Source organism: Ciconia boyciana, chromosome 1 (genome assembly GCF_034638445.1).
Source record: "Ciconia boyciana chromosome 1, ASM3463844v1, whole genome shotgun sequence".
NCBI classification, from domain to species: Eukaryota; Metazoa; Chordata; class Aves; order Ciconiiformes; family Ciconiidae; genus Ciconia; species Ciconia boyciana.
This window is the reverse complement of record NC_132934.1, coordinates 70,501,484-70,516,071: the sequence shown is the minus strand read 5'-3', so window position 1 is coordinate 70,516,071 and position 14,588 is coordinate 70,501,484. Positions and strand designations below refer to the sequence as shown.

Genomic DNA, 14,588 nt, shown 5'->3' with positions numbered 1-14,588 from the left:
TTAAGATTCCTCTCCCTCATTTTCTTCTTCAAATGAGTCAGTTCCGACTTCTTCATAGTCCTTCTCCAGAGCAGACAGGTCTTCTCGGGCCTCTGCAAATTCTCCTTCCTCCATGCCTTCATTAACATACCAGTGCACAAAAGCTCTCTTGGCATACATCAGATCAAACTTGTGGTCAAGCCTTGCCCAGGCATCTGCAATGGCCGTGGTGTTGCTCAGCATGCAGACTGCTCGCTGAACTTGGGCTAGGTCTCCTCCTGGTGTAACTGTAGGAGGCTGATAGTTGATCCCAACCTGCAAATAACAATAGAAAAGATGGAGGAATAAAAAGAGTTATGAGAAAAGGGACAACATTAGACAATAAACAGGGTAAGAAACTTGTAAAACCATTAGTGGGGGGAGGAAAAGAGGTAGAGAAAAACCCAAATCACAGCAGTGTTAAGTCTAATGTCATTCAAGCTACTTTTTTGTGCACAAGTCAATTCTTTACCCTCACTCAAGAAAAAAAAAAGGGGGGGGGAGACCAACCAGAACTGGACTCTAAATGAAGAAAAACTTACAAAAATATGTCAGTATGAATGGAAAAATTGGGGACAATGAAAAAAAAATCTCTTTGCAGAGATGTTGTAGAAATGTTTCATTTGCCAATAATATATTATTGATAACTTTTGGTGGTTTTTTGTCTGGTTGGTTTGGTTGTTTAAATTTCATGAATGACACTCTCAAGTGTCTCAGTGTCTTCAGAGTGTAAGCCTTACCTTGATCTTTCTTCTAAAATGCAATTTCTTTAAGTTTAAAGTCTTATAGCATTGACATTCTCCTGTTACTGAATATAGAAATACTGTATATGCTTCCATTTGTTTAAATATTTAGGAGTCTATGTCAATGGGATGTCCAAAGGAGAAAGGGCACATTTTATACACATGCATCTTTCTTATGTTCCTTCTTCTCAGAAGTGGGAAACATGCAAGATATAAAACTTTAAGTACAAGTTTTCCACTAGACTGAACTTGCCTTTTAAACTTTAAAGAGAAGTTCATGGCAGCCCTACTCACCTTGAAGCCTGTTGGACACCAGTCAACAAACTGGAGGGACCTGTTGGTCTTGATGGCAGCAATTGCTACATTAACGTCTTTGGGAACTACGTCGCCACGGTAGAGCATGCAGCAGGCCATGTACTTCCCATGTCTTGGGTCACACTTCACCATCTGGTTGTTGGGCTCAAAGCAGGAGCTGGTGATTTCAGCCACCGAGAGCTGCTCATGATATGCTCTGTCAGAGGAGATGATGGGAGCGTAGGTCACTAAGGGGAAGTGGATGCGCGGGTAGGGCACCAGGTTTGTCTGGAACTCCGTCAGATCCACGTTGAGGGCACCGTCAAAGCGCAGCGAGGTGGTGATGGAGGAGACGATCTGGCTGATGAGGCGGTTGAGGTTAGTGTAAGTGGGGCACTCGATGTCCAGGTTTTGGCGGCAGATATCATAGATGGCCTCATTATCCACCATGAAGGCACAGTCCGAGTGCTCCAGGGTGGTGTGCGTGGTCAGGATGGAATTGTAGGGCTCCACCACAGCGGTGGAGACCTGAGGGGCTGGGTAGATGGCAAACTCCAGTTTGGACTTCTTTCCATATTCAATGGAGAGGCGTTCCATGAGTAAGGAGGTAAAGCCAGAGCCGGTACCTCCACCAAAGCTGTGGAAGATCAGGAATCCTTGCAGCCCAGAACAGGCGTCAGCCTGAAAGCCAACAGGAAAAGTGAAAGAATAAGTGAACATATCTTTAAATTACACCCTCAAATAAAGACAGCAACACCCACACCCAGTGCACAGCACAGAAGTCAGCAGTTTTCCCAGAAAATTCTCATTGTTTCCCCTTGTAAATCTCAGGTAAGAGTATCAATAGAGTGATACTGATTTTTTTTCTTACAGTAATAATGCTATAGCAATATTTGAGGTTTTCCATTTAAGTCTTCCATTCATATGAAAACTAAGATGGGACATCTGGGACCTGCATTTCTCTGTTCTGAGTGAATGGCAATAATAAAAGCAAAACAAGAGCCATTTAAAAAAAATGTATGTGGTGTTTATTTCCCTTCCCACCCTCCTAAGGTCTTGCTTCCAATGTAATAGTGCATACCAGCTTGCGGATACGATCTAATGCCATGTCAATTTTGTCTTTGCCAACAGAGTAGTGGCCACGTGCATAATTATTTGCTGCATCTTCCTTTCCTGTGATCAGCTGTTCTGGATGGAAAAGCTGCCGATAGGTGCCAGTCCGCACTTCATCTGAACAAGAAAGAAAAAGCATAAGCTTGGAAGAGATAATTCACAAAGGCTGACAATGTTTGCAAAACAAATGGAGCATTTTATGTTGGCAGAAAATGGTATGGAAGATCTGTATGTTGAAAAACAAAGTACAGAGGTGAGGAGTATCATCTGAGATGTTCTCAGTTTTGAAAAAAAAGAAGTGGACTCTGCTCCAAGTGTAAGTTGCTGTGTTATACAAATGAATTCATTTATCAAATGAGGGCTGTGCCATGCTGTGGTAAAATTTCAGCTCTATATACTGATCAGATGAAGATCCATCAGAACCTTCAGTGGAATGACTCGAAAAAGAGATTTGCAAGAGTAAAACAGTGGTTTCCCCTGGCAGGGCACTTCTGTTGTCTGATTCTTCATGCTCCCCTCTTACATCTGAATGTGAGGAAAGCATTTTCCATCAGTTAGCAAAGGAAAAATACCACCACAAAAAAAGACCAGAAAGGAATTTCTTTAAGAAAGCTAAATTGTACTCATAACCAGTGGAAGTTTAAACAATAGTAAACTTCTGATTTTATTAATTATTAGTAGAGCACCCATGACAAAATGCTGTCCAGTTTTCATCTTTTTGTTGAGAATAACAGAGGTTTTAGTAATACCTGGTATTAAAAACTTAAAATCTGTCCGTTTTGCCTGCATGTTGGGATCATCCCTAATGGTAAGGGCATTGTCCTGCTATTCAGTGGTCTGAACTTTGGCACCAGAAGAGTTAATTCATTTCTATTTTCCAAGATTAGTTCTATACTGACCTATTACAGTTTGCTCCAAGTCCACCATAATAGCCCGGGGCACGTATTTTCTAGAGCTTGTCTCTCTGAAGAATGTGGCAAAAGAGTCATCATTGCTGGGCTGGTCGATGAAGGTGCCATTTGGCTGAATGCCATGCTCCAGACAGAAGAGTTCCCAACATGCATTGCCAATTTGAACTCCGGCTTGGCCAATGTGAACAGAGATGCACTCACGCTGAAAGGGGACGACAAGGGAAATGGTGAGAAGAACCAGTGAATATCCTAAAAATCTATAAGCTGATCTTACCTGAAACCCCAAATCAATCAAATGATTACAAAATTTTCCACAAGACTGGAATTAATGGAAAATATTCCGACATTTACAAATAGGAAGAAAAATATTTTGCTGTGTGTAGAAAGAAACAATAATCACAACAGCTAGAGATCTGCAGCCATGCCTACACATGGTGTACAGTACATGGGATCTACGTGTAAGTGCACATAAGCCCATACAGATAGAAAAACTGTGTATAGGTACACAAAATAAACAACAGTAGGTTCCAGCTAAGGAATATGAGCCAAGTCCAGTTATCCAGGACAAGACACAGCTATGCTGCCTTATTGGTATATAGATAAAGCAAAGGGAATGAAGTATGTTCTGATCTCTCAACCTTCTGTTGAACATGTGTGTTGGACAGGTGGAAAACAGGTTTGTAGAAATTAAAGGAACTAGAATTAAAGTGCCTTTAGTACCTTAATTAATTTCAACCACTGATTGTTTCAGCCCATTCTCTGGGTACTTTTAATTCAATTTAACATGTGAAGCGTTAACTTGATACTCAAGAGGACTTGGTACTCTTTACATGTTAGACTAAACTCCTGAGAAATCCTTCTCATACATACACTTCTGTAATCATGGCTGTTCAGTCAATGACCAGTTTCTAAAGTGTTTATTACTGTGTCATGCACATAGTTTAATAACAGAAATCTGAAACACAAAATAATATAGTATCATATGCTAAAGGAAAAAGAAGCCTGTCTCCTTCTGTAGATTGCTATGCAGACTCCCAGGTACTGTGAATTTAAAGGGTTCTCTCAAAAACACTCTTGTTGGACATGGTATATTTGAATATGAATCTTTTGGCAGATGATTCCCATCCAGTCTTATGGAGTATCTAGGGAAATGTCCACATTTCTTTGCTCTTAATTTTAATACTCACAAGCTAGTAGGAAAAGGCCATTAATAAAGGGTTAAACGTACTGTATTCAAAGTACATCCAAAGTAGCTTCTACCCAAAAAGGAAAAATAAGTTCCAACCCTATCCTTCTTTTTCTGCATATGACTTCCCTTATAATAAATTTATTAATACAAATGTAGCTGTACATACTGGACTCTGTTTACTGAGAAGCTAATACAATAGTTTGTACACTGTGAGTAGCATTTGTTGCCCACAAAATGAAGCAAAAAAAGTCACTTCAACCTTCCCATCTTCACTCATATCTTGACCAGAGTAGGGGGAAACAGAAAGCCAAACTCATTGCTCATTATCTCATAAAATAATCTGATTCTTTTCTTACCATGGTTTCTCCTGCGTGCTTCCTTTCTTGATTGGTAGCAGCAGCTTTGGTTACTGATGTTTCTACTGTTGTATAAGCAGCCTGGTGCAAGGTGGCAGGGCATCCACATCTCGCTGGCAGGGGCCCTGCAGCGTCACAGTGTAGGCAGGAGAGGTCATAATCTCTCCCAGGCAACCGTCCCATTCCACCCGCTCAGCTGTAACACCAGCAGCCTGCTTTCACCCATGTACAGGACCCAGCCCCGCTCAGCTGTAACACCAGCAGCCTGCTTTCACCCACGTACAGGACCCAGCCCTAAAGTCCGTTCTCAAGCAAGTCTTCCCAGTTAATTCGCCAAGCTAAACCTTGGTTTAAAAAAAAAAACAAAACACAAAATAAAACAATTACAACTGGTATTAGTAACCAGAATTTTAACACATACAGAGTGTCTTCACAAATAACTGGTTTGTTTCCTTAAAACTGTAACAACTCATGGATATGCTACTGATAACTCTTTTAAAATATTATTAACCATTTCAGAATTTCTTAATTTACACTTTCAAAAGGTAGCATCATTTTTAAATGGTGTCTTTCTGACAAAGGCGACTGTAGATGAATGGTGGACATGGAGTTAACTTGCTTAAGTTCCACTGATTGAAATGAGTTGGGGAACAGGTTGAACTGCAAGGAATTCCACTTGACTATTTGACCATCTGGGGACAAGGTACATGGGATTATCTTCTTGTCTCCTGGTGCTAAGGCACCAAACCTCATCTTTCTGCCAGCCATTCCTTATCTTTGTGACCTCTGTTTGTCTGATTACAGACAACTGTTCTTCAGCTTTTCAGCTGCCTACAGTATGAGCCAATGTAAGTTATTTGCATCTAGCAAGAAGATGGCAACACAAAAAAGCAGAACTATCATTTGCTCTTGTATCTGGAGTTACTAGCAGAAAGTTCACATACACATGGAACACACACACATTCTCCCTGACAAGGCTTAAACAGGAAGATGCCCACGGCTATGTCTTTTCCCTCCATGATATAATGAGTGCAGAGAAAACCACAGCTAAAGATAAATACCAGGTACTTTATTCTTGGTAGTACTGGTCTTGGCCATCCCAAGGTACACAGAGACACTTACATATTGTGGGAAAATAACGGAAGATTGGCGAGGAGGATTGTGAACACGTTCAAGTGACTTGCAGCTGCGAAAAACACATATATCATACTAATTGTTGTTTGGCCTTGTGTGTTGGACAAGTAGGACATCTGTGTTTAGATAAAATAGGCCTGTGATAGACGGCACCCTATCAAACATGCTTGAGATTCCTGCCCTGCTGTGGGAAAGATCAAAGCACAGTGGTAAATTACACCTGCGCGAATTCCTGAAATACAGGCAAAACCAGCAGGTTCAGTGATCCTCTAGCATGGACCAAGCTTCGCAGTGCCTGTGTCCCCGCTTGTGTGCCTCTGCCTGGGTGCTGCTTTGAGGATCCCTTGGTTGGCAAGGCAACGAAAATAAATTTACTCTTTGTATTTTGTGGAATACAAATCAGGAACAACCATGATTTTGTGGTTGTTCCTGCATCCTGCCTGTGCTGGCTCACACACATATTTAAAAAAAATATGCTGGATCTTTCACAGAAAGTAATTACCACTCTCTGAACTCCTATGAAAATGCAGACTTATACCCTACCAACATCATCAGTTGATTAGATCTTGTCAGATTCACAATGAACAAGTCCTCTACTTAATTCAAATATGCCTGTACAATGAGGACATGTAGTGAAACATTTCTGGAAATTATTTGAAAACTGTAGAGTATCGATACATTAAATGCAAAGTTTTCATATACTTAATGACAGCACAAATAAGCAACTCTACAAAGAGGTAAATCAGTAGTCACTTTATTGTGAAAATTAAATATTGCAGTTCTAGTATTAATTGCAAAAAACCCCGATAGCTTGTTTCTGCCTTCTTGCCCTCTCATGATGAATTAAATACAATTCAAATGCAAAATCAGTAGTACTCAAAAAAAGTGAAGATTACCAACCCACACCTAAAATCAAGCTGAATGTTAAAGTCCTGGTAAATGAGCAGCTAAGACATTTAAGAGCACTCTAAACATAATGTATGGCCTACGCAGACCACTGGTTCCAACCTCCAAAATTGCATCTCTCCCATCTAACTAAAAATGTTAATTGAAAACTAGAGCAAAAAATGGTTGTTAACCAAACAGGCAATTTGGTGAGAACCTGGCCTGACTTCAGAGTGAAGTTTGCTATTTCATTAACTGGCTTACAAAGGACTTAAAGTGAGGCCTTGCAAAGTAGGGTGCCAGTAGGCACAACCTAGTCATTTCTTGAAAGAGCTCAACTCCAGACAGAGCTTGTGTTTTATTCTGCCTGGTTTCCCATAAACTGTTGGTTGCAGAGTTGTAACTACACTTATAGCTGGATTACAAGAACCGTCTAAGCAATATTAAGAGCAGCTCTTCCCTATGTGCACAGAGTATATAAAAAATAACTTTTTAATATGGTGAAGCATTATGTGCTATTTATCCTGGTGTAAAGTCCTAGCAGACACAAAAACTTTGGGGAGGGATATGGGATTGTTTTGGTTTTTACTCTTGAGACAACTAGGCAAGGTCATTACTGCATTCATGAATGACCTGCCCCAGTTTATCTGACACTGATATTTGAGTATTTCTCTATTGGGATAATTCAAGAAGAAATAGACACAGAACTATTTTTAGCAGTGAAAATGCAGACTGTTTACAAAATGTCCCCATATATAGCAAAGCAACAGGTTGCACACAGTCTGAAGGCACCAACAGGCTGCTATCTGTGGGAAGAAAACAGAAATAGCCACCACCTCAGTGTATGGCTATTGCTAGAGACAAAGGAACAACCTGAAGGGGACTACTGTTGTTAAGACACCACACTGGGATCTATATTGGCTACTTTTCACAGGTTTGGTGTGCTGGATAGAATTTGCCCACCGAAAAGGCTGCTTTGTTCAACATTTTGTATTTTGGGCTGACATCAGTCAGCCTGCATCCTTTTGGCACAGATGCTGGGATGGTGGGCTACTTGTTTGCCACAAAGGCTCCTTGCCTTTAACTTGTCCTCTCCAGCACACAACAGTTTGCTCCAGTAAAAGCAATATTTAAGTAGGCCAGTGCTCTCTCCTTTGGAATTTACCCTTTGTCAATCAATGATAGGTGGATGGATGGAGAAGAAATGCATGTTCTACCCTAAACCTCCACTTTCTGCCCCAAGTGGTTGGAAATGGGGTCGGACTGGTGACGGATCTTCTGCAAAGATAATTAATTTTCTTGCCATGGATCTGGGTAAGGTTTTGGGATCTCAGAGAAGTATCTCTTTCTACCTATTAATAAACTTTTGTTCTGAATGACAGAGCATCGCTAAATGGCTCCCATGTAACCCAGGACTTTAGATTTTGGGGGCAGGGGGGCAATTCTAGACATACAGAGACTTTTTGACATGTACATAAACAAAGCAAGAGGCAGGGAAAGAGTAAAACAATGCAACAACTTCAGTTGTTCAACTAGACAATAATATAGAATATAGTTTAAAAAAATAAGTCTATTTCCTTGCTACCACCACATGCTCCTGAGAACTGCTATGCATCAGGCAAGCACAAAGTGCTGTAATTTGTATTTAAGAAGAGCAGGTGCAGCACAATAGTCTTTGTGGCCCACCACCTTGGCTTTCTGGCTTAAATATGACTAAAATAAAGAGCGTCTGTATAAGGAGGCATCAGTCACAAGAGAAACCACAGCCTTCAAAATGCAATAGGCTTCACTTTCTCCAGTGTTTTTCTTCCACATGCTTGTCCTAAATCCCATGCTGCAGGAACTGGGCTTTTCAGATGTCTTCAGGCAAAACAGAATGTTCTCCTAATTATTAGCACTCTGTTGCATTTTACAGTCATGCCTCCAGAAACACTATTTCACTTGTTCAGAGAATGGCCCAGCATTTGCAAGGATGAAACCTTCTTCCATAGTTCATAACTGGCTACACAACCCTCACGCAAGAGCTACATCCAAAGCAAAGCATTTGAAAAGGAAGATTCTTATTCAGTTGTATATTACGGAAGGAGTGGCTTTACCCTGGTGTTGGACAGAATGGTGCTGTAGAGCCAAGCAAAATAGCAGGAACACTTGGTGTGGTTTCATACACCAAGTATTGGTGTATGAAATTCATACACCACCATTCCTTGTCTGAAGAAATAAAGGTATCGCCACACAGGAGTTCACAGGTGGTCATCTCAATTAGGACACTGATTTCAACAGTCCTTGAAGAGCCTGATAACATCCTCAAGACAAGCTGACGCTTTTACAGCAGCAGAAAAAAAACGCGTTCTGTGATGGAAGACACTTAGTCTTGAATTGGAGGCCTATGGATTGGAGAAAATACAGCTGCCCAAGCCTGTCGGAAGAGCTGGACCAGTTTGTAAATGAATGGCAGTGATGTGGGAGAAGCTGCAGAACAAAACAGAAAGCAAAAGAGCCTTTCATTATAAAAGGTAAAACTAAGATATGCTAAACATATTAAGAAAGAACTAATCCCAGCTAAAGTTAATTGAAACCTAGTTGTCTTAACTTCCTTCTGTTCGGCTCAGTACTTGGACCTTCACCCAAGGCACTGCTCCCACCCCTAGCAAGCCGCCTTCAGTATTTTCCAATGGACTATTTGCAGACAGCTATGGAGCACCTGTCACCCAGCAGAAGGGGAAACACCCATCCCCTCCATGCCCCAGCTGCCACCATTATGTTATGGGACCAGCCCATTCTTCAGCAACAGCAGCAGCCATCACTAGTGAAACTCCAGCATAAGCAGATCAAATGCATGACTACATTGCTGCCCTGGGCAACTCTCTGCTTTCCTGACAGGACAGCCTGTCAGGCAATCGCTCTTCCAGGAGACATTCACCTTGTAGCACCTCAGGTTGACTGAGGCAGAGACTGAGTCTAGGACAGCTCAGCCTGCCTCTCACAGTCTGTACCTTGTCTGTTGGAAAGCACTGAGGATGGAATAACTGTTTTCAGAAAACCAGCTTTTGTAGAGCTACATCTTTCTACATGGATTGCAACTGGAAATATTAGAAACAAACTTACTATTAAGTTCCTAGTCACCCAGTTGTTGTGTCTCCCAAAGACAGACATTTACACAGACCAAATCTATTAAAAGCAATTATTTCCTTCTCTGTAACCATAATGGAATTTAAAAAATTGGAAATCTTAATACTGTACCTGGGTCTAATCTCACCACCACCAGGTACAGCAGAAAAGTAGCCAAGAGCAACTTTTTGTAAGGAAGTAAATAGAAGTGGCTTGACATGGACCTCAGTGCTCTACGTAGCAATGTCAACATGGTCAAGAGCTTTTGGGACAGAGCACCTAGAATACAAAAACAGAAAGGCTGTTAGGGCAAAGTAAAGTAAAAAAAAGTAATCACATAGATACAGATAATAAGAAACTAAGATACTAAAGTAAGACTGTTCTTAGTTTGATTGCATGAGAGTTGGGTTGGGGTTTTTTTTTAATAATAAGGAACAGAGAAACAGTACAATTTTGTACTACAATTCATTATACCTTTTTTTTTAGGCATCTACTTTAGTATAATATGATCTTATACCACAGTAGTGCCAGCTTCTCTCCTGGGAGATAACATCAAATGATTTACAGTTCTGGAGGAGCAGCAGTACTTTAAATGCCAGACATGCATTGTTCTACATGGGCTCAACTGTAAATGGAGCTGAAGCAGAGAGTACACAGAGCCAACAAAATGTATCCTTATAGGACTGCTAGGTACTTTTAGTTTCCCTTTTGTACCTTTAAAAAAAAAAACAAAACCAAAAACCAACCAAAAAAACCAAACCAAACCAAAACAAAACCTTAAAAAAAAACCCAAACCAAAAAAACCGCACCCCACCCCCCCAAAAAACCCACAACACCCCCTCCCCCCCCATTTATTCTGAAGTGCTTTTGAACCTGGAAAATAATTCTCATCTCTTGACATTGGCAGAGACTAAATACGCTTTGTAATTGTCAGCAAATGGATCACTAAGTCTTCTGTTTCCTTCTGTGATACACAACAGGACTTCCTCGTGGCTGCAATACACAACTGGACTTCCTCATGGCTGGTTTGTCATGACAATATTCTTAATACATAGCTAATACTTGCTACCCTTTGTTAGTAAGGGATCAACTAACTTGAAATAAAATTATAAAAAAGAAGAGGAGCACAAACAACAGAGGGAAAGCCTACCCAAAACAGTTTCTGTTGCTGCGTCTTGCTGGTCTTCAGCAGCCGAGTGCATCTCTTCCCGTTGAGTCCACTGACATCGACTTTCACAAATGGTCCCGAGAAATGCTAGCTGCTGCTCGCTGTCAAAAACTTCACAGCCGCGTACAAGCTCTTCTGCCCCTTCAAACCGGCCAAGCGGAAGCAATACATGCAACAGATAGAGCTCCAGCAATGAACCATACTCAGGGAGGCTCTTATTGGTTTGGTCTCTCAGCCAGCTACTGCCAACCTCCAACATCACCTGGGGCTCTCTCACTTTGCTGTATAACAGGATACTGAAACACAAGAGAAATATTAGAAAACGCTAACTCTTTGTAAAAGCTGAGATCACTGACAGTTACTACCCACAAGCAGCTATCATGAAGGCAAGCATCAGGGTCTACACTTGAAACACAGAGAGATTTCTGAGGCAGACAATAGGTGCAGCCACTGATGTTACTTTCTCAGCATCATCCCTTTTGTCCTTTATCACCGTAAAGCAATCTGCTGGCCTGCAGGCATGCTCCAGCACACACAGGTCGAGAACAGGCCTGTCCCAGGTTCCGCTTTCATCCTCACACCACGCAAAGTGAAAATATCACACAATATTCAAGTCTGGCCTGCAATTAAACATAACTAATGCAAGCCCTACGAATCTGACAGCCACAGACAGAAACTCACCACAGCTCCAGAACTTTTGGAGGCAGATGTTCGGGGACATGGTAATACTGTAGGACCCAAGACAGAACTTCTCTCCACCGGTTCATCTCAGCCAGCGCCTGAATCCCCACAACACAAAGGGAGCATTTCACTTCTGCAGAACTGGTAATGAAGAGACGCCTAAATAAGCGCTTCTTACAACCATGTGTCCCCTTGCATCCCTTCCAGTGAGCTGCAGCCTAGCCTAGGTACTCTACAGTTCTCTGGCAGCTGCTTCCACTCCTTTCCCTTTCCTCCCCCGATAAAAAGGCAAATTCAACCCCCCGAGAAGACGCACTGAGTCTGTATCTCTCGAAGGACGCGAGGAATGCTCCTAGGCACACCTCGCTTCCCTCAAACACGCACGGATTCCTTTGTATGAAAGATGTAAATATAGACAGACCATTATCAAATAGCAGCCAAAGCCAAGCCGGGTTTTAAACGGTTACTAACTCGCATTTTAGCAACATTGGCCATCCTCCATTAATTTAGATAATTAAGAAAAAGCTAAGCAAAACCACAGCAAGGACCATCGGTGCTACTGCCATTCACGCAGATAATATTTATATTCGAACCTAAGAGGTTCCTAACCCCCCCCCCGGAAAAAAACCCCAGTTTATTAAACCCAAAAAGCCCTCTATTAAAAAAAATAAAACCACTAACAGGGCAGACACGGCCTGCAGTTAGAAGCCAGCCTGACGCTGATGCGATACCGAGCCACCTCCCAGCGCCGCCCTGTCCCCGCTCCGCACGCCCGGCACCCGCTCGCACCTCTCAGGGCCGGGGCTGGGGCCGGTCCCCGGGCCCAGGCTGTTGCAGCCCGCCTCACACCTCTCCACGGCGGCGGCGAAGTCCCGATGCAGCACCAGCAGGTCCGCTGCCTCCTCCAGCAGCGAGGCCGCCTGGGCCGAGACCGGGGGCCAGGACAGAGGCTCGCTCCTCATGGCGGCGGCGGGAGGGCTGGCGGGAGGGCTGCTGCTGCCGCCGCCGCCTTCTCCGCGCCCCACAGCCCGCCGCCTGCCCGGCTCTGGCTCCGGCTCCAGCGCCGCCACCGCCCCCCCCGGGGCTGGGCCGGGCTCCGCTTGGGCAGGCAGCGGCAGCAGCGCGGCCCCCCACGGCCCCGGAAGGCCGTGAGGGAACCCCCGCGCCGCCACCTCCCGGCAGCGGAAGGGCGGCCGCGGCGGACATCTTCTCCTCGCCCCGCGGGCTGGCGGGACATGTAGTCTAGCGGTGGCGTGAGGGAGCGGGGACCAACGGCCGCCGGGGCGAGGCGCAGGAGCGGCGGCTCCTCGGCGCGCTGGCTTCCCGGGGGGGGCCGTCCCGCCCGCAGTCGGGGCGGTGGCAGAGCTGACTCTGCGAGGATTAGTGGTTAAAAGCGGGGTCTGCGAGGGCCCTCCGAGAAGCTGCGGCCGCAGGCTGTGGGATCACGACGCTTTCAGCCGTGCCGTACCGGCGGTCGGTGCCGGTCCCTGCCAAAAATCCCTTCGGTTTCTCACTCGTGTGGCTGCCAAGGGCAAACGGCCAAGCCAACGCTCTCCACTTCGGCTGCCCTCGTTAGCAGGCGGGTCACAGCCCCGCAGCGGCCGCTGCTGTTCCCCCCGCGGCCGCCGGGTGTCAGCCCAGCCCCAAGCGTGTCCCTGACGAGCAGCGCACCGCGGAGGAGGCCGCGGAGGAGTGAGGCCGCACGGCTGCGGTCCTGCGGCTCTCCTCAGCGCGGCCAGGCGGCAGGCGAAGAGGTTGGGGGCGGGTAGCAAAGGGAGAGCGCTCCCCCGCTGCTCCAGCAGGACAGCCTGGCCCGCAGGCTCCTGGGCGGGATGGTGGGTGTGCTCCTCTCCGGGCCTCCTCCGGGGCCTTCTCCTCAGACATCCCGTGTCCACGGTTTTAAGCAGATTACGCCGTTAAAGGAACTGGAGTTCGGGCGTAACAACAGCGTCTCCATCAGTACGCTACAGGCAACGATTCACATTCTTCTTCAGTTGTTTTTTAAAAACAATAGGGTGTCTTGGTTACAAGGTAATTATGGCAGCCAGTGCAAACTCTTCAAAAATTAATCTCTGCAGGAGAGGCAGAATTTATTTATTTTGTAATGCTGACCCCCTGCTATGATTATTTAATTACAAAAATACAATATGCTAACGCAGAACGTGTTAAAAAGTGAAATGTCTTTTAAAGGGGAGTTTCTTTGCCATTTCAGTGTTGGGAACAGGGAAGAAAGCGTGGAGAGTATGATTAAAAACTCGATCATAAATCTCTCTTTATAAGTAGCTGCTTCCAGGAGGCAGGACCATGCACCTGCCCCTCACGGTAGCAGCAGGAGCACTCTGCAGCAGCAGCTGTGGCGTAGCAGTGCATCCAAGGGGTTTGCACGCTGTGCCGTTAACTGTGGAAGAAGTTCCTGGAGGATTCAGGCTGGTTAAGGCAAAAATGCAGCACAGAAACATTGTAAAAGTAAGGGCCCAGCAGCTAAGCAAAGGCAGAGGTAAAGGCGTTTCAGACTTCTGTTTCTGTTGCTTGGTGCTTGCAATTTGAAAAACAACATTCCTTTTTGGGAACTACAAGTCCCAAAGTGCACTGTGGGAAGAACATGCCTCGTACCAGCTAGTGCCCAGCACACATTCCCAAATATGGATAAGGAGTCAATTTTTAAAAAGACTCGCACTGGCTGGATACTCCCCACTGAGACTCAGAAAAGGAGCAAGACAGCACAAAAACAAGGTAAGTTTGCAATATGCAAAGATAGTGTTCAAGAATTTCTTCCGTGGGCGGCAGCCAGGAATATTCTGTCCCTTAGAAGGACAGGACGGCACAGCACTGCACTACACTGGTGATGTTGGAGCTGACTGCTGCAGTGATGGAGGCGACTTTTGAAACAGGGACTGTTGTTTCAGGTGGGGAAATGAGCAGCAGGAACAGCTGCTGCAGAGTGAGTCAGATCCTGTTTCCTTACAGATGCTCCTTATTAATAAAGGC

At 44.5% G+C, this 14,588-nt stretch overlaps 2 protein-coding genes across 2 annotated transcripts; both read right to left on the bottom strand.

Moving 5' to 3' along the window:
- Window positions 1-4,959, bottom strand: LOC140657251 (tubulin alpha-2 chain). The gene is made up of 5 exons (XM_072873999.1): window positions 4,625-4,959; window positions 3,068-3,281; window positions 2,137-2,285; window positions 1,056-1,736; window positions 1-294 (listed from the first exon to the last, which is right to left on the bottom strand). The coding sequence occupies exons 1-5, from the start codon at window positions 4,805-4,807 to the stop codon at window positions 1-3; spliced, it is 1,521 nt and encodes a 506-aa protein (XP_072730100.1). The 5' UTR covers window positions 4,808-4,959.
- A 1,524-nt stretch (window positions 4,960-6,483) lies between these two features.
- Window positions 6,484-12,711, bottom strand: PEX26 (peroxisomal biogenesis factor 26). Its single transcript, XM_072874014.1, has 5 exons — window positions 12,390-12,711; window positions 11,601-11,741; window positions 10,902-11,215; window positions 9,884-10,030; window positions 6,484-9,112 (listed from the first exon to the last, which is right to left on the bottom strand). Exons 1-5 carry the CDS (start codon window positions 12,560-12,562, stop codon window positions 9,009-9,011), a joined length of 879 nt encoding a protein of 292 aa, XP_072730115.1. The 5' UTR covers window positions 12,563-12,711; the 3' UTR covers window positions 6,484-9,008.
- Between the last annotated feature and the right edge of the window lie 1,877 nt (window positions 12,712-14,588).

What these genes read in the sequence shown, in the direction of transcription:
- PEX26 (XM_072874014.1), bottom strand. Translation starts at nt 12,562, where the DNA reads ATGAGGAGCGAGCCTCTGTCCTGGCCCCCGGTCTCGGCCCAGGCGGCC. An exon ending in CCAAAAGTTCTGGAGCTGTG is followed by an intron (nt 11,216 to 11,600) that starts GTGAGTTTCTGT and finishes CTTGTGTTTCAG; the next exon opens with TATCCTGTTATACAGCAAAG. An exon ending in GGTGGTGAGATTAGACCCAG is followed by an intron (nt 9,113 to 9,883) that starts GTACAGTATTAA and finishes TTTGTTCTGCAG; the next exon opens with CTTCTCCCACATCACTGCCA.
- LOC140657251 (XM_072873999.1), bottom strand. Translation starts at nt 4,807, where the DNA reads ATGGGACGGTTGCCTGGGAGAGATTATGACCTCTCCTGCCTACACTGT. An exon ending in CTTGGAGCAAACTGTAATAG is followed by an intron (nt 2,286 to 3,067) that starts GTCAGTATAGAA and finishes TTTCTTGTTCAG; the next exon opens with ATGAAGTGCGGACTGGCACC. An exon ending in GGTGTCCAACAGGCTTCAAG is followed by an intron (nt 295 to 1,055) that starts GTGAGTAGGGCT and finishes TGTTATTTGCAG; the next exon opens with GTTGGGATCAACTATCAGCC.